Source organism: Gobio gobio, assembly GCF_949357685.1.
Source record: "Gobio gobio genome assembly, chromosome: 24".
NCBI classification, from domain to species: domain Eukaryota; kingdom Metazoa; phylum Chordata; class Actinopteri; order Cypriniformes; family Gobionidae; genus Gobio; species Gobio gobio.
The window spans coordinates 18,123,925-18,142,932 of NC_137120.1; the positions used below are offsets into that span (position 1 = coordinate 18,123,925).

A 19,008-nucleotide genomic window follows, 5' to 3' on the forward strand; every position below is an offset into this window, starting at 1 on the left:
CAGTGGTCCTGTGGCTCTGGCGAGGTAGCGGACATCTTGGCCGGAATCGAGGGCTTTGCGGTGGCCCTCCTCCTCGACCCCTTGGGCTTTGGGACAGGCAGGACAATAGGGGGAAACCCACTGGAGGGATAGGTGGAGGAAACTGGCTGTGGGTGAACTGACCAGGCCGCGTGTTTTTGTGAGGGGACCGGACGAGGAAGACACATAATCTCGAAATCAGAACAATTTAAAAACAGAATCAGATTTATTGACTTGACTGGGGAAAAAGAACAGGCAGGTTCAATGTAGCGAATGGCGTCCTCGTCCAAGCCCATCAGAAACACTGCGTCAAGTGGTGCATCTGGCCAGTTCACCAAACAAGAAAGCTCAGCAAATTCCTCCACGTACCTCTACAGTGGGCGACCATCCTGCCTCAGCCCACACAGGCGATCCACCGCTGAAGTGTGTTCATGGGGAAACACGGGAGAGATCGGGGTCAGGGAGATACCATCTTGATTTGTAGAAGTCCAGGCAGTTTTGGTCCGTTCTTAAAAATTTCATAAAAAAATGTCAAGTAGTTTGCTTCACTCGATATTACTGTTGGTCGCTGAACGCTTTTATCGTTAACAGTTGTCAAATATTAAATGTTTAGCTACTTACATCTTACGACGCACTTTTTCACTGCAATAACTAAAGTGTGGCGTTGGAATTCGCACTAACTGTAAGCCCCGCCTTCTTTGATTTGATTGGCCATCTCACTCATTCTCACAGTGATGAGCGATGTTAGACCGCTGAGGCAGACCAACCTAAAAATGTAACATTTTACTTTTGTCATCCTAGCAACAAATAGAGCTGTGTGTAATGCTGTGAGTACAGCAGAGCAGTATTAACAATATCAAATATTGGGGGGGACAATTTGGCCATTTCTAATTATTCAAGGGGACTGGTCCCCCTCAATGTCTATGGTGGTTACAGACCTGTCCTACCCACAAATTATGCCCCTGTGGTGATCTAATTGTTCATTCATCAATGCTGAGATGTTTACATTTGTTTGCAACTGGCCCCAATTCCCTAAAATGGCTATTTCTTGTTATGGATGTTCCGGTAATGAAATGATGGTCTCCGGAAATAAAAACGGTTGGTAATTGTAGTCAAAGATGAGGTTAGGTGTACATGAATGGTTTGATGTTTGAGGTTCATGGGTCAGAGGTATGAATCATCTTGCTGACGTTCTTCGGTGGACGGAGCAACTGTGGAGACGGGCATCTTATAGTTTGCATTGCCTTCGGAGGTCATGACCCGTGTCATCCACTGCATTTCATGCTGATGCATTTTGAAAGGGTTTGTGTGACTGCACAGAGAGCATATAAATGCTTGAGACGGTCCTCCTTCAGTCACATGAGAAGAGTCACTCACAATAGACGTCTGCCTCAAATCAAGTCCTGCTACACTCGACACAATGGTTAGAGATCGGATCTTCCTTCTAACCATGACCTGCTCCGTCTTAATGTTACTAGTTAGTTGTGACAATTTTTTAGAGATCCGCTCGCCAGACGATAACATGAAGGCTCAAGAGGAGAAAGAACTGGTAAGATATCTTGTCTTAGTCAGGAAATCATTCCTGAATTACAGCATAAACGGTAATTAATAAAGGGGGAAAAACATTTTTACAGATTGAGGCTCTTCAAGAAGTTCTTGAAAAACTGAGAAACAAACAGATTCCCATAGCGGAGAAGAAGTTCGGTTGGGTTCCATCGGTAAGTATGTTCATTGGTAACAATTTACAGTGTTCATTTTATGCATATTTTACACGTAATTAATTACAATAGCAATAACAATATGTAATTGGGTTGGCAACTATAAAACTTTATTGATATAACGTGATTATTTACACATTTACATGAAAATAAACAGCTAGGATGGAAAAACGAGATAGTTTTTGCTCAGTGAAGAAAAGAAGTTCAGGAGTTTGTTTTGATATTTTTTTAACATGTGACTGTGTGTGCAGGCAAAATGAGTTGCAGTGAGCAAATGTTCAAAAATGAGTTATTGTTATTGTTATTTTCATTATTTTCATAATTCTCTATTAAAAACCCTACAAAATGATGTATGGTTTGTTGGAATTGGACAAAAAAATGAAAAAAAGTTAATTTTGAGAAAAATCGAGTAAAAAAAATTCTAAACAAACTAATACAACAAAACATCCATAATTCATCAAATCCATTTCTAGTCTTGTTTAACCATTAAGGAACTTGCTTTTCTTGGCTGAAGGGATCGTGGATGTGGTCATGTCACACTAGACTTTGAGCACGCCAAATTTCTACGTACCATAGACTGTAAAAAAAGATGGACAGCGCGTCTCGACTTCCTTCCACTGTAGAAAAATGAAGCCAAAATATCCCAGTAACAGTCGTTCTGCTGGAAGTTTGTGCAGTTTTGATTCTAAGGTCCCGCCCACACTCCTGTGCAACTCAATCGCAAGCACAGCTGTCAATTATGACTTACTACCTGTTTTTATAACATCAAATAAACGAACGTCTGTGTGATGAGAACTACCTCAAATGACAGAAACCATCTTTGGAAAAAAATATTTGAAGTGTAATTGAATTGGATGTTGTAATTTGGCTTGCGTCCTATTCGATTACATGGAGAGGGCGGGGTTTATAAGCTCTACTGCATCCAGTCACCTGAGAGCGACCGAGATGCTTCGGCTTCAATTTTCAGGACTTGTGTGTGGCACGCTTGAGTCAGACAGTGCAGTGGTTGTGATATGACGTCACACACTGCACCGTCTTTTTTATAAACATAAAATTAACAGATTAAATCCAGAAAGTAAAAATATACAATCTACTTCAAAAATTGTGGTCTTTTAATTCAGCCAAAAGGTCATGCGGTGACTTATTGATCTTTTATTGGCCGCACGGCTTCACGTGATACGAATTCTCAGAGTTAAACTTGAGGTGTGTTTGACTTGAAGCGGCACTGCGCAGACCGACCAGTATACAACATCAAAGTACAACGAGACGTGCAGTGAGCGATTCGAAAGCATGCTCTCGTGGTACTTTGATGTCATATACCGATCGGTCTGCGCTTCACACCTTTGGACTACAGAATGCGCCAGTGACGAATCGGGTCCTCCCTCAAAATCAGGTCTCCATCAACTATCAGTTAAAGTTGGGGTAAGCTATATTTCAAAAATGCTTTAGGAAAGTGTCTCGGGCCGAGTACCAAAACAAACTTGTAGCCAATCAGCAGTAAGGGGCGTGTCTACTAATGATGAGGAGAAGAGATCGCTCAGTGCACGTTTCCAAAAGTGGAAAATGTCTGTGGAACAAAAGAAGGCTTACAATCAGGCAAGAAGTAGGAACCGTGTAAATATCGGATCAGCTTTCCAGCGCTGGAGAGAACTCAAGGAACACTAAGGCCTGCAATCGTTTTGTTTCAAATAACTAATATATGCAAGCTTTTGCTTGAATATGCTCATGTATCAAGTTCCCTTGTTTGTCCATTTGCAATCGTATCGTTGTTCACTTCAGCGATGATAATTACCCATTCATTTCCACATCCTATAAGCCACTGTCTGTTTCAAGCGTCAGCCCGCAGTGTGTCCGAAAAGTACGATAATAAACTCCTAATATATGTTTGTTTCCATTGGTTCCTCTTTTAGTGATCGCTATAACCCTCTAATCTTGTCATAATTGTAATATGTTCGTTAGGTGGTCTGGGTTGCTCGTGCCATCGAGTTGTTCATTAGAACTGTGTTTGTGTTTTTGGGATGTAAGGGATGACTTTTTCACTGAACATTCAACCTGGATTACCATAGTAAGTGATGACATCGTACCCTCAGCCGTATGGCACAGCAGATTCCGCCATAGTCATTGCCTGGGTTGCGTATGTAGTTACAGAGCTATCCAAATAGGGGCGAGACCCTTTTAAGGGTAGGGGCGGGTTTGTTTTGGTGATTTGAAATATCAATATCAGTTACCAGATATGGCTTACCCCACCTTTAATGATTATACTAAGTACATACAACCGATATATATGTGTGTATGGGTGTGTGTATAGCTTACTATATAGTGCATAATAAAACAAATGTAATGTTTCTTTCACTTGATAAACTGTTAGTTAATTAAATAATATTATAAAACGGTTAGTTCCATTTCTTGATTCTGATTGGTCAATAGCTGTATTTTTTTCACAATAATTGTGAAAGAGAGACGATCAAGTGTATTACCTGCATTCAGATTTAGCATATTCCTTCAGGTCAGTCCTATGTTCATTATAAAAAATCAGTTTGAATGTCCTCTGCGATATCTTGTCCTTTTAACAGTTAAGGGTTTTTCCCGTGTCCTGACAGTTGCTGCGTTCACATCAACTCGAATTTACAGGAATCTTGAATTTGCTGTATTTGGAGCTGTTCACGTTTTCGAACTGGGGATTATCCGTTTCTATAGCGTCAGTCGTCCACGTGAAAGAATGCTGTAATTTAATTTAAGTAAAATGTCATTTAAGTACTAAGAAGAGTAAAACACAATAGAAGTAACATTGAAGTGTTATGCAAATGCGTTATTATTACACTTTCATTTATTTAGGTTGTCATTACAAGAATAACCTAGATATCTAACTTCACGCTGCATGTCTTTTAAAATATTACGAAATAACTGCTTATTTACGTTTTACTGCTGGAAGCGCTGCCATTTGTCTCTGCTTCCGCGTGAGGTGCAGTGGTCACGTGGTACAAGCCGTAACGCTCAGAAAAAACCCAGCCTACAAGCTGTAATTATGAGCTCTACGAGGACGTGAACACTTTTTACAAGTTAGAATCTCATAATTGGTGAATTGGTGTGAACGCACCTAGTGACAGTGCTCATTTGAAAGTTGCGCCCGTGTTCACAACAAGTTTCAGTCATTTCAATATAAAAGTATTCGCTACTACTGACTGACTCACTCATAAAGACGGTCTTTGCCGCCATCTAATGCCATAATAATGTAACTTCTGTCGCTGTCACTGATCTATATAGAGAACATTTATATAGATCATTGTTTTTTTTTCCAGTGGAAGGAAGGCTTTTAGTGATGTTACTTCATAAAGTTACATTGCTACATTTAGCTTTAAAGGGTTAGTTCACCCAAAAATGAAAATTCTGTCATTAATTACTTACCCTCATGTCGTTCGACACCCGTAAGACCTTTCATCTTCAGAACACAAATGAAGATATTTTAGTTGAAATCTGATGGCTCTGAAAGGCCTCCATTGGCACAATGCACGGTTCACTCTCAAGACCCTTAAAAGGTACTTACGGAGGTCTTACGGGTGTCGAACGACATGAGGGTAAGTAATTAATGACAGAATTTTCATTTTTGGGTGAACTGACCCTTTAATATTTGTATTGTGTGGTATTGTGGTAACCGTTTTACAAAAGCAATAAGCCCCATGAAGTTTAAAGTGAATTTATAACAGTTAAGGGGGTTTAGCTATCATGCCTAACAATGCCCTTTAGCTGTTATAAATTCACTGTAAACTTTACGGGGCTTATTGCTTTTATAATAATTAAGTGAATAAATTAACATCATTACATTATTTTTATAACAGAAATATTTGGACATTTAGCACTTAATTTGACACGTAATTACTTTAAAGATAATTGTGAGTAGGCCTACATATAGGGTAAGTGCAAATGTGTGTATAAACCATAGACAGTAAAAGAAATGGACAGAGCGACTCCATAGACTTCAACGGGGAGAATTGAAGTCAGGATAGGAGCACTCACTTCCTGATGGCTGATGTACTGCGCAGCCTCAGACTGAGCTTGACGACGTAGATGTGACGTGATCAGCCTGTCCAGCAGTGGCAAGTCTTCTAGTAGTTGTGCAACGTAAAATCTGAATCACCGAATCTTGCAGAGACAGAGAGGGTGAGCAGGAGCAACTTTTGATGAACGAAGCAGGATCTGCAACATCTCTATCTGCGTTTATGCCTCCACATCCCCCCGATTGACTCATAGACAGTACAATATTGCCTACAAGCTTCTCCTCGGGTCTAAACGGTCATTTGCTCAACAGCGCGGCACAGTCGCGTGGTTAAGACGCAATCGTTAGCCTATATTTTACAAAAATAGCTTCAACGGGGCGATAGTGTAAGATACAAGGTAATGGAGCCTTTTATACATTGTCGTGTTTGTTTAGAAATAAACAATGGACGAATGGAGTCTTTAAAAGTCTCAGATGTAAAGATATTCACTGTCAAAGTGAGGCCAAAATGGATGGGAGTCAATGGGATGCTAACAACAGGTGATGGCTTGGTTAGCAATGGCCGCGCCTATGGGTGGTACGCTTTCCGGGGGCTGGGCTACCCCCTTGGTATAAACTAAGCTATCAGGCTAATCACTTATATGTATGCTATGCTAGTAGCCTACATAAGCTAACTAATACAGACAACAATGCTCATTATAACATAATTCAAAACATAACATGATTCTGTCGGAATTGTAAACAGGTAGGCCTACTAAAGAGAGCGCCTATTAAAAGCCAATGGGATTGCTTGGGGAAGTGTGACTGGCCCTTTAAGGGATAGTTCACCTAAAAAGTCATCATTTACTCACTCACTCCTCATATCGTTCCAAACCTGTACGAGTTTCGACTTGAATACAAAAGAGGATATTTTGAAGAATGTTAATAACCAGACAGTTGACGGTAGCCATACTGTGGAAGTCAACGGCTACCGTCAACTGTCTGACCTAATTACAGTGTAAAGTATGAGAAAAGCATTAATCAAATGATGTGATAGTGTGATGCAGGTGAGCAGTGTGCGGTGCGGAAAGGCTCTCGCTTCGGGAAGTTGTGCAGCTGTCCTGGAGGAACCACCTGCAGTTTCTCCATCCTCAAGTGTTTGTGAAAACATCTCTCATCCTGCCACAATCCAGCGGTTTATTGTGCCCATGCTATTTGTTGTTTCCAGTCACAGTTGTAACATGTTTTATCAAACTGACACATACAATAAATGCATGCATTTTTGTATAAATCTCTATTTTTATTCAAAGTCTGATTAGTCTGAGAGCAGGTCGTAGGCCTACTACTGTTTCATATTCTATCTGACTTTTATAAAAGCTTACAATTCCATAGCCGGCCACAAGATGGCGCAAAGTGTATTCGATATATTCCCTGATGAATATAAAACCTAAGTGAGTCAGGAGTTGGTGCCATGTGATGTCACAGCTATCCAGTCAGTTTAAATATATGTTAAACTGGTCAGTATAACTAGGGAAATGTTTAAGGTCAGGATAAACTCCTCCCACAAAAAAAAACTAACAGAAATTAATAATTATTTACTATAAATTGATAGATTAGTTTATTCAAATAAATTGAGCATGCACTTTGTACCTCATATTAATTGAGAGTCTACATTAAATATTTGTAGTTTAAAAATTAATATTTGCCACAATAATAATAATAATAATAATAATAATTATAATAATAATAATACATTTTATTTGTACTGCACTTTACATTTGGAACAAATCTCAAAGTGCTACAGTTAAGATCATTTAAGAAGGATAAAATACTAATAGATTGAATAGTTAAAAGTCATAAGTTCTCCTAAAAATAAATTTTTTAGTCCTTTTTTTAAAGTCTCAGTAGTTTGAGGTGCCCTCAGATGGAGAATGCACCAAACTACAAAAATGTCATTATAAGGAATTTTAGCAAGAAATTGTAACCAGTCTGAAAATAAAATACAATGTCACATATTCCTGCTTTTTAACTTTTAACCTCATTTTTAATGCCAGTTTGCAATCTTTTTTATCCAATGCCACAAGAACAGGAGTTATTACATAGTCACATTAAAGTCGTCATGAAACTAAATATAATTTTTCTTCCCTATTGTACCAAAGTCAAATGGCTTCTCAAACAAGAACAAATGTAGGGCGGGGCTTGCTTTTGTCTGTGATGAATTGATTGGATGGTTGTGGTTTGCTATTGGTGGATCTCACGTGAGTGACAGATCGCCCTGCCCTCAACATCAGAGATGTCGCCACAAGAGGACGGGGAAGTTATTCTGATTCAAAATTATGAGGAACATGAATTTAGAAAAATAATGATGTGCACCGATAAACCATAATAAATACTGTTATATTCCATAATAAAAACAAGAACGGTCCGTTTTGCTTTCATGGTGACTTTAAAAAAAGTTACATCATGACATGTTTTCAGCACTTTTTTTGTTTTTAGTTTGTTCCAAAAGATTTAAGTATATCTTAAAATTATTTTTTTAATTTGAAATTTGGTTGAAAAGAGCCCACTTCTTCTAAAGCATTTGGCATTTTCCTTATAAAATAAAATCATTTCACTACAATCTTGTTTTTAAAGATGGCATTCTGAAAAAACCAACAACAACAAAAAACTGTTTTCTGTTAACATGGTTCCAAAATACCTATTAGCTTTTTTTTTTTTTTTTTTTTGATGCAGTCGTGTTTATTGTCTTCGTTTCTTCAGTCAAAGCGTTTCTTTTTTAAAATACCTATTAGCTAACTCTCTATTAACTGACACAAATTACGTCAACCACTACTCCCCCCTCCCTCACATATAAATTGTGGGTGTTTCCCTGAGCGCATCGCTTGTAGTACCGTTGGGTAGTCCAATTCATTCGAGGAGATCGGTTCGTTCGAACGATTCATTTCAATTAACCGGTTCTTTCGAGTCTAAATTGTTACCAGAAGTCAACACGCAGCATTTCACGTTTCTTTGTTTTGCACCTACATTAGCCTAATATTTGGCTGTTATCACCATATTTTCGATTAAGTTATAGGGTGTGGTAGCCTATATTGTAGGCTAAATGTGTACGAGATCCATAACTGAGTGCCAGATTTGCCTTATCAACCTCCCTATTTGGAAAAATAAATCATATTTGTGTCAAATTCAGTGTTGTTTGTTTGCCCCAATTTTCCTCTCACAGCAAGTTCTTGTCAAGAATTCATATCCTAGGACGGAATTATTAAAAGCAAAACGGCTTTAATGAGAATTGTATTTCTGATAGGCCTGTGTGAAATTGGAATTTAAACTAGTAAGAAATCAATTCTTGATATCAACAATTGAATTTGAATGGTAGCCTATGGTGACATTTCACTAGTGAAAATACATTTACAGATATTAAGAAATTATACTTTTTAGATTTCAAGATTTAAAGAGTTTTTGCGAGTGATGGCGTCATTGATATCCAGAATTATCATTTTAACTAGCGAAAATTGAATTGTTGATACCAAGAATTCATATCCTGGGAATGAATAAAAGTCGGCTAGCCATAAGTTCGCCGTAATGGATCTGAAGAGAATCGATTCGACTGAATCATTTAAAAGAACCGGTTCAAATGAACGATTCGCTTGGGGATCGGACGTCGCGAATTTGTGTAAACTTTGCAACATGGCGGCAGAGCACATCGGCGAGTTGGCAAGCATGGAAAACTCCAACCGAAGCGCTCGTCCCGGTTTCTGCAGCGATAAATACTCTTTGCTCGTCATTGTTGGACAGCCCGGTCCGTCTGGATTTGTGGATTTACTGGTGTCAGAGATTGAAAGAGGTAAACATTTGTCTTACTGTGGGATGGTGACTGAATGAGAGCCACCGCGCGCTTCACTCGCCCATCACTCCGAGGCTACGTCATTAAGAGAAAAATCGCAAAAAAAAAAACACCTCTATAACAAATATCACTGCAGGGTATTTGTAGCTCTTGTTGCTGAAACATTGTTATTATTGTTTGTCCAAAAATGTTGGAATATAACGCGGAATAACTAATCTGTAGTTTTATCAAGTTTTTGCTCCCAGTTTAAAATTAATATAACTTTAAAATATACCTCATTATTAGGGACTTGCTCTTATAAATGTCTAGGTTTACAGAATTTTCATTGAAAGTCAGTTGAAAGCTGTCACATGGCATGGATGTAACCATATACTAACTCCAGAGACTCCCTTTTGTTCACATGACCTTGACCTCTTTTCATTTTGTCAGCTGATGGAACTAAAAAGAGATAAATGCCCACAGAGGGCTCTTATGCATATTTACTGTTGAAATGGGTCTCTCAGCTTTCAACAATGCCAAAAATCCAATCCTTTTAGGAAAAAAAACTAGGCATTGTATACATTGTTTGTGTGCTTACATTTGGAGAACAATATTAGAGAGATAACTGTTTGATTTATGTTACTGGAAGAACGTTTGTTGTTGAGAGAACCTTGACACAACGTTAGCTAACGTTCTCAGAGCGACCTAAAATCAATATGAGGAAGTTGTTCAAAGTTTTCCTCTGCTATTACAAAAGATAGTCAATGCCAGAGAGACAGCAGACTAAACAACATGCTGTGCCATTTCAAGCCTTCTGTTCATGTCCATTCAGAGCCATGCCACTCTTTGCAACAATATTTTTTAGGGATGCACGATATATCGGCCACCATATTGGATATATGTTCATTTTTAATGTTATCGTTATCGGCCTGTTAAGAAAATTTGGCCAATATATTAAAGCAGATAAATAATGTATTATTTCCTTCAGCTGAGACTCTTCAGATGCACGCTGTTCACCATGATGGGTTTGAACTGTGTGAAATATGATTGGAATCACTTCAAAAAAGAAACAAAATAATTTTTGAGAAAATCGCCTTTAAAGTTGTCCAAATGAAGTCCTTAGCAATTCATATTACTACTACTAATACATTTTTGATATATTTACGGTAGGAAAGTTACAAAATATCTTCATGGAACATCATTTTTACTTAAGCTGTTACCCCCAACCCCCTTTTTTTTCATATAAACATGAAAATGTCTATATGATAATTTATTAAGTAAACATCCTATTTAGAAGTAGTATGGGAAGTTTGGCAGAATTTTATATGAATTCAACCTCTAATAAACACATAAAAAGAACACGTATGTGTGTGTAATAGCTCGCCGCAACATCACAAATGGCGAATCTGTTGTTTTGTTCTTTATATTTAAAACATTTTTAGACCTTTTTTTCCTCAAAAAATTGAATGAATGTTATGTTTTGAACTCTTGGCATGTAAACAAACAGGTTTCTACCAATCATTCATGATTTTTTCTGTTCATCGCTATTTCTGAACAACGCCCTATGAGTATGAAAATATTCTTGCTACAAATTGATAAATTACTGCTCCTCTGTGATTTATTTTTTATTAATAAATATTATTAAATTAAATTTAAAAGGACAATTTTGCTAAATAAATAATCTAGGTCATGTATTAAGTTCATACATATGAACAGCTATTATTGAAAATGTCTATGAAATTATACTTTTTCTTATTGATGTCACACTGAAGCTGTGTGATTTTCATAGTAGTGCACCCTTTAAGCTCACCTTACAATAATATGAAGTCGTTAAAAATTACAGCAGTGTAAAACCACAAAAAATCAATAAACTGTAAATTTATAATATAATGGATTTGAAAGTACAAGCCAGTAATGCCTGTGAAATAATATATTAGTGTAGCACACAGTCTTATACAGCTAGTAAGCTAACAATGTTCTGTAGCACCTGCGCTATGTTGTTAAAACTATCTTTTGGATTGAACTCCCACATCCAGGTCCACATCCACATCCCAAAAGTCTAAACATTAATATCTTAATTTTGCAGTAAGAAGTTATACTTATCCAAAATAAAGACTTAAACATCTAAAAAAAAATGCACATTTAAGGGGCTACTCTTTTGGTGAAAGTTTTCAGACAGCTTTCAAAATGGCCACCAGACAGTGGCTAGGCAAGTTTATTTGTATAGCACATTTCATACACCGTGGCAATTCAAAGTGCTTTACAGAGAAATGGAATTAAAATATTAATTATATATATATATATATATATATATATATATATATAAAATAAATAATGTAATCCCTAACTGCCTGATTCTCTAAATTCGGGGATCCCCTATCTGAGATGGAAGAGAGAGCGAGAGCAGGTTTGCGGTGCCCTTTTGACCCGTCTCACAGCCTCCTAAGACTTTTAACTCAGACAAACAGATAACGGATCCAGAGAGACGTGCCTCTGTAGAGGCGGTGACTGGGCCCCCTGTATTAGGCATGTATCTTGCGCTAATGTGAACACATTAATTCCTATATCTCAGTGTGCAATGGTCTGATTAGCTTGAAATTACAGGAGGTATATAGTAATAAACACATCAATTGGTTAAGACATCAAGTAGGATGATAAATTATTATTTTCTTTTTATAATCTGAGCTCAAAGATAGTAGTGTGCTTAAAGGGTTTGTTCACCCAAAAATGAAAATTCTGTCATTAATTACTCACCCTTAACCCCGGCGCTACGTCATATTCTCGCGCATGCGTCGTGGAGGCACACACGGAAGGCAATAACAAGTTGGATAAAGGTGTTATTTTGATTTTTTTTTGCACACAAAAACTATTGTCGTCGCATCGTAAAATGATTGTAGAGTCACTGTGGTGAGATGGACTTTGTAACGACGTTTTAAGTGCCTTTTATGGGTCTTGGGAGTATTAATGTACTGAATGCCAATGGAGGCCTATCTGAAACCTTTCTCAGCCATCAGCTTTCAACAAAAATATCTTCATTTGTGTTCTGAATATGAACGGAGGTCTTACGGGTGTCGAACGACATGAGGGTGAGTAATTAATGACAGAATTTTCATTTTTGGGTGAACTAACCCTTTAACGGGTACTTGAGCTTATTAGGTACGTTTCCCCTAAATAATTATCGGTTATCGGTACTGGACAAAATGTTCATATCAGTGCATTCCTAATACATTTTTCTTCACACTGGGATGTGTATTATGCTATTGGTTTTTCCAGTATTTCAGGGTTTTGGTGAGATTCTTGGCCCTTGGATCCCAAAGCGCATAAAAAGACCCAGCCAGCTCTGCAGAACATAAATAATGCAGCTCATTTACTTCAGCATGGCTAACCCAACGTGACTTCCCTGTCTGCTTGAGATCTCTCGGGGGCCCGCAATCCTCAAATCTGAATGCACACTCTTATGAAAGATAAGCAGCAGATATGCGTCACTGACTTGTTTTCTCTGTCGAAAGTCACTGAAAAGGCGAAGCAATTCTTTTGTCGATGGACAGCGCGGTTATATATAGCGTATCTTGTGTTTGCAGACTCTCCTTCCTCATTGTGCTGTTTTGCGCAGCTAAAAGTTTGTCTATAATATCTGTGAGACACATCTGCTGCGTTGAAAGAAAAACTGCTTAAACCAGCCTAAGCTGTTTTGCTTGTCTCCCACCACTTGGTCAGACTGGGAGCCCAGGCTGGTTAGACATGATTGTGCTATTTTTTTTTTTTCCTTTTATCATCTGCTTTCCTTTGATTTTTCAGTCTCTTATCTGTGACTATACACAAGGGCCATGTGACTTGATGCACACACATCCTCTTTCTGACTGTGGCCAGCATTTCCTTCTCTTCCTGGTCAGACGGTGCAGCTTCCACCACAGTTATCTGCCAGGAATGAGATTTGTTCTGGTTTAAATGCTGTGATGAATAATTGAACTTTTGTTTGTTGACTTGTCTTTGCATAGGTATACGCTCGTGGGACGTCGACCTAACCGCCTGCAATATAGATGAACAGCTTAAACTGTTTATTTCAAGACACTCTGCTTTCTTCTCTGAGGACCTCAAAGGTAATTTATGAAATATTTACCTGTGTCTGTGGATTTGTGTTGCATGGAAGGGAATATGATGGGAAGAAAATATATTTCAATGATGTTGTTCTTTTTTTTTATTTTTTTATTTTTTTTCACTTCCCCAAGAAGCTTTGCATTCAGGCGCAAAACTTTTGAATTCTTTGCGAGTGGATGCAAAGTTTCTTGGGGCAACGCAAAAGTTTTGCAACACCGTTTTTAGAAACAAACACAATTTTTCTCAGGGGAACAAACATTTTTGTGAACCTACGCAAAGTTTCATTTTGGAAAGCAAAGATTTTGTGAAAGAATGTAAGCATGGGAGAAAGCAATGTTATTTTTAAAATTTCATCTAGGCTATATTGATTATGAAAAGATGCGCAATATGTCAGAAGACAGAAGGTCAGAAATTATTTTGACCACTTTAAGTTTTGTAGAAAGCCTTTCTTTAAAGTGAATTTTGTTTTGGATAAATTGTATCCTAATTTTAATCAACGTTTAATCAGATAATTGCCTGGATTTAATAAATAAGAAGCAAATAGTCCATAGCAGACAACAATCGTGACATAGAGGCGCGGGAGCGATCACATGCTTTGCATATGAACTGGAGTGCATCTCAAATAAACCGAAACTCAGCCGGCTACTTGCCTCACAGACATGAGAAATGTGTATAGAAATCTTGAAATGTCCGCTTTTAAACGAAACAATTCGAAATGAAAAGAAATAGTCAAGCCATGCGCACTGTTCATTAGTGGCAACGATATGCGTCTGTTTATTCATTCCTGTCAAAGACGTTAACGGCAGACGCACGTCCGTTAACAAACCAATCAATGTCAAGATGATGATGACAGGACGCAAGTATGTCATGTAAAGTTCTTTAGTCCGCTCGCATAATGTGGAGCAGTTGTGGCCTAATGATTAGAGAGGCGGACTTGTAACCCGAAGGTTGCGGGTTTGAGTCTCAAGTCCGGCAGGAATTGTAAGTAGGGGGAGTAAATAACCAGCGCTCTCCTTCACCCTCAATCCATAGTTTTCACGTGTCGTCACACGCTTATAGGAACGCCCACCTGGAGGGCAAAACAAGGCTCTCCTCCATTGCCCGCTTGTCATTTTTACCAGGTTTGTAGTCAGTATTAAAGGGATAGTTCACCCAAAAAACAAAATTGGATGTTTTTCTGCTTACCCCTAAGGCAACCAAGATGTAGGTGTCTTCGTTTCTTCAGTAGAACACAAATGAAGATTTTTTTAACTCCAACCGTTGCTGTGTGTCACTCATATAATGCTTGTCAATGGAGACGAATTCTATTAGAGTAAAAAAAACATGGACAGACAACTTCAAATTAAACCCTGCGGCTCGTGACGACACATTGATGTCTTAAGACACGAAACGATCGGTTTCTGAGAGAAACCCAACGGTATTTATGCAAATATATCACCTCGTATCAGACGAACGCTTTAGCTCTCCAGACTGCCATCACTTCCCGTAGGTGAGGTCAAAATAGCGGCCGGGTCATAGATATGTATACGTAGATTCCTCATCCGAGCGATCCACGCCATGATCCACGCAGGCACTAATGAGGTATCTATGTATATATCTGTGACCCGGCCGCTATTTTGACCTCCAGGAAGTGATGGCAGTCTGGAGAGCTGAAGCGTTCGTCTGATACGAGGTGATATATTTGCATAAATACCATTGGGTTTCTCTCAGAAACCGATTGTTTCGTGTCTTAAGACATCAATGTTTCGTCACGAGCTGCGGGGTTTAATTTGAAGTTGTCTGTCCATGTTTTTTTTACTCTAATAGAATTAGTCTCCATTGAAAAGCATTATATGAGTGACACACAGCAACGGTTGGAGTTAAAAATCTTCATTTGTGTTCTACTGAAGAAACAAAGACACCTACATATTGAATGCCTTAGGGGTAAGCAGAAAAACATACAATTTTCGTTTTTGGGTGAATTATCCCTTTAATGCGGTAAGACAGTGATATTAAAATACCAAATTCAATATACACCTTATTGATGTTGCATACTTTGTACAGGAAAGCAGACGTACACAGAATATTAGTGCAACACAAGGTTTCTCGTTAGGTGTTTTCCCCATCGAAACCCATTATAAAGAAAACGCGTTGCGTTCATATTCTTGACTCATCTACTCGCCTGTATATAGTATGCATCATCAGAAAGGTGTAAACTGAATTTGATCTTATAATATCACTGTTTTAGTACATTACAGCACTTTAAGGGTGGGTTGCACTAAGGATTCTTTAGCCTGTCTTCAGTTCACCTCCGTCTGCGGCTTGATCAGCTCTATAACGGTTTTACTGCGTAATTTATCTGTGTTTAAAATGAAGTGGTGCAACGACTCGATTTAAAATAAAACCCATATCAACAAATCCTTTAAACTTTGCTTAATTTAATCCTTATTGGTGCAACTCACCCTATAGTGTTTTTCACGTTAAAGGGGCTATATGCAACTTCTTCCCCAAAATAAACGTAACAATAGCCTTTTTATTTTACCATTTATGACTCAAACATCTCCTGATGAGCATACTGACACCTTGTCCGCTCACAGTGGGTGCACCTATAAGTCTGTATCCTATTTTTCCTATTTTCTGGCGGGTCGTCTTTTCCCGCGCTGTCTGCGGATGTGACGTCACCACCGCTGCGAGAGCGAGCAGAAAATGAGAGCAGTTCTGTTTTTTGGCCACAGGTGTCAGTCGCGAGTTTAAATTTCAGAAAAACGCATATAGCCCCATTAAGCGTTTTAAAAACGTCCCGCTGTTTTCAGTGATTGAAATACGGCAGCAGGTGCTGTATATGGATCATAAGTGGCAAAAACTTGCATCTTGTTCACATATTTTTGTTTTAAGAGGGAAATTTGACAGGCTTGTGCTGCCGTTCTATGGCGATTTTGCCCTCCAAGGCTCCGCGACAGTCACGTGACTGAAAACTATGGGTAGTACGACTGAGGTGAGACCCTTGAGCAAGGCACCAAACCCCCAACTGCTCCCCGGGCACCACAGCAATATGGCTGCCCACTGCTCTGGGTGTGTGTTTACTACTGTGTGTGTGTGCACTTGGATGGGTTAAATGCAGAGCACAAATCCCAAGTATGGGTCACCATACTTGGCCACACGTCACTTAACTTAACTTTAACATAATTGCAATGTGAAACCAAACCAAAACTAACCAAATGTATCAAAACATTAACTTCGGTTCGGACCTTGGTGCAAGGCAAAGGTTTTTGTAAGAGAATGTAAGGTTTCATTGGGGAAGGCAAAGGTTTTTGGGAGAGAATGTAAAATTTCATGGGAGAAAGCAAAGGTTTTTGTGAGCAAATTAAAAGTTTCATTGGGAAAGCAAAGGTTAAATGTACAGTTTCATGGGGGAAAGCAAAGGTTTTTGTGAGCAAATGCAAAGTTTCATTGGGGAAAGCAAAGGTTTTTGTGAGAGAATGTAAGGTTTCATTGGAGAAAGCAAGGATTTTTTTGTGAGCAAATGCAGTTCCATTGGGGAAAGCAAAGGTTTTTGTGAGCAAAAGCAAAGTTTCATGGGAACACAGAAGTTTTGCAAGAGAGTATCTATAAAAATTATTATATGAATGTAATTGTATCATTCCTTTCTTTTAATTTTTTTTTTTTATAGTAGTAAATAAAAGTTTGTAAAGAGAGAAATTCACAGAGGATTTTACGTGTGCAGATTATATGTTGGCCTGAAATTTTTTATAATGAATCAGCAAAAATGAGAAAACCAACATGTCCTTGGCACCAACTGTGGAAAAGTCCCTTCCAATCAGATTAAAGACTGGAGTGGGGCAGAAAAGACCAACAGCTGATCGGGCAGCTGAAATTCTTCAGGCATAAGTGATCTTGCTTTATAGTCAAGCTGTGATGCTCGAGGGAATCCTTATAACCCTGCTTAGTATGTCTTGTGTATTCTTCCTTGGCCCTGAATCATTTATCTCAAGGCGTGGTGATGTGATTGTGCATCAATGATGCTTTGTTCTGAGGCTGAGTGCGAGTGATCGTTGGCTAGCGATTATCTTCTGCTTTGACTTCAGCAATGGAGATCCCAATGAAATCTGACTTATTCTTCCTCATGGATGGATATAAAAGTCCAGTGGAATTTCCGACCCTGTCATGACCGTTTAATTACCTTGTGTTAGCGAAATCTGATTAATGCACAGATGAAACCATCAAGCCAGTTTGCATTTCTCCTGTCACCTGCATGTAAAGTTTGACTGCTTTGCTGAAGTAGGTTAGGATGGACAATGTTTTAATGTTAAGCATGGTCATACAGTGAGGATTAAATCTATAATTTCACAAATTCACTCTTCTTTTTTAGTGACCAGCTGCCGCCATCCTGGCTGTGAGCAATTAACTGCTAAAAAACAACATTCTGAGGATGCTTGTATTATGTGAATTTGCTTTTTTCGTTTAACAAAATGTAGTTTGATGTAAAGATATTGTAGGATTTGTTCACATTAGTTAATGCTTAAAGTATTATGAACAATTTTAGCAACATTTATGAATCTTCGTTAAAGGTGGGGTAAGTGGTATTTATGCTTTAGAAAAGTGTCTTGTGCCGAGTACCAAAACAAACTTATAGCCAATCAGCAATAAGGGGCGTGTCTACAAATGACGGGGAGAAGAGAGCGCTCAGTCAGGATGCTAACTTTTTTCACTAGGAGCACAGTGGCCCCCGACTAAAAATCACAAATGCCCCGCCCCAGTCCTACTTGGGTAATCTTACATTTCATTCAGTTGATTGATGAAGAATATGATGCAGGGCATGAGGGGCACAACTCACTGTGTGATGAAGTCAAGCAGTTAGAATGTCCTTAAAATTCAAGATATGAGGCAAAAATTTCTTTTTTTAGTCTCAGAGCGTTTTTACACTGGGCACGTTTGTTGTGGTCCACATCAGAGTGAGATTGTTCCCACCGGTGCGCTGCGCGAATACACTCGCTCGTATCTAAGGTAAAGAATCAACACTATCATCCCTTACTGTGCGTTCACACCGCCGCCGGCGAGAGCGTCAAACTTCGCTCTGGCCGCCCTGCCATCGACGCTGTAGAAGATTCGTGGACGCGCTGCCGCTCTGACGTAGATCGAATGCTTGGTCTTTTTTGAAACCGCATTTAAAGGGGCTGCAAAGCAAACAATCATGTTGATCGGCGTTTGTGCTGACTGACCACAAGTAGGGTATAATATAGCCTCATGAAATCATTTAAATGTGAAAGTTAAAAAAAGCAGATCGATGGAAAGAACTTAACAATTATAGTTACATGTTTGCTAACGAAATAAACCAATTAAAAGCCATTTGTGTGGTGTATAAATAATGTTGCGCATCTTCTTATCAAACCCGCCGCACCAGC

The 19,008-nt window shown here is 38.6% G+C and overlaps 2 protein-coding genes across 2 annotated transcripts in view; both read left to right on the forward strand.

Moving 5' to 3' along the window:
* Positions 1–1,438: 1,438 nt before the first annotated feature.
* On the forward strand, positions 1,439–6,874 carry LOC307120148 (cocaine- and amphetamine-regulated transcript protein; the record flags this gene model as incomplete). The annotated part of the gene is made up of 3 exons (XM_079807036.1): positions 1,439–1,567; positions 1,653–1,736; positions 6,767–6,874. The coding sequence occupies 3 exons, from the start codon at positions 1,439–1,441 to the stop codon at positions 6,872–6,874; spliced, it is 321 nt and encodes a 106-aa protein (XP_079663162.1).
* Positions 6,875–9,361: 2,487 nt separating this feature from the next.
* Positions 9,362–19,008, forward strand: part of map1sa (microtubule-associated protein 1Sa) — a 38,018-nt gene continuing 28,371 nt past the window's right edge. The window contains exons 1-2 of the mRNA XM_079807879.1: positions 9,362–9,550; positions 13,528–13,629. Of these exons, the coding sequence (XP_079664005.1) occupies positions 9,394–9,550; positions 13,528–13,629 (259 nt within the window). The 5' untranslated portion in view covers positions 9,362–9,393. The remainder of the gene's footprint in view (positions 9,551–13,527; positions 13,630–19,008) is intronic.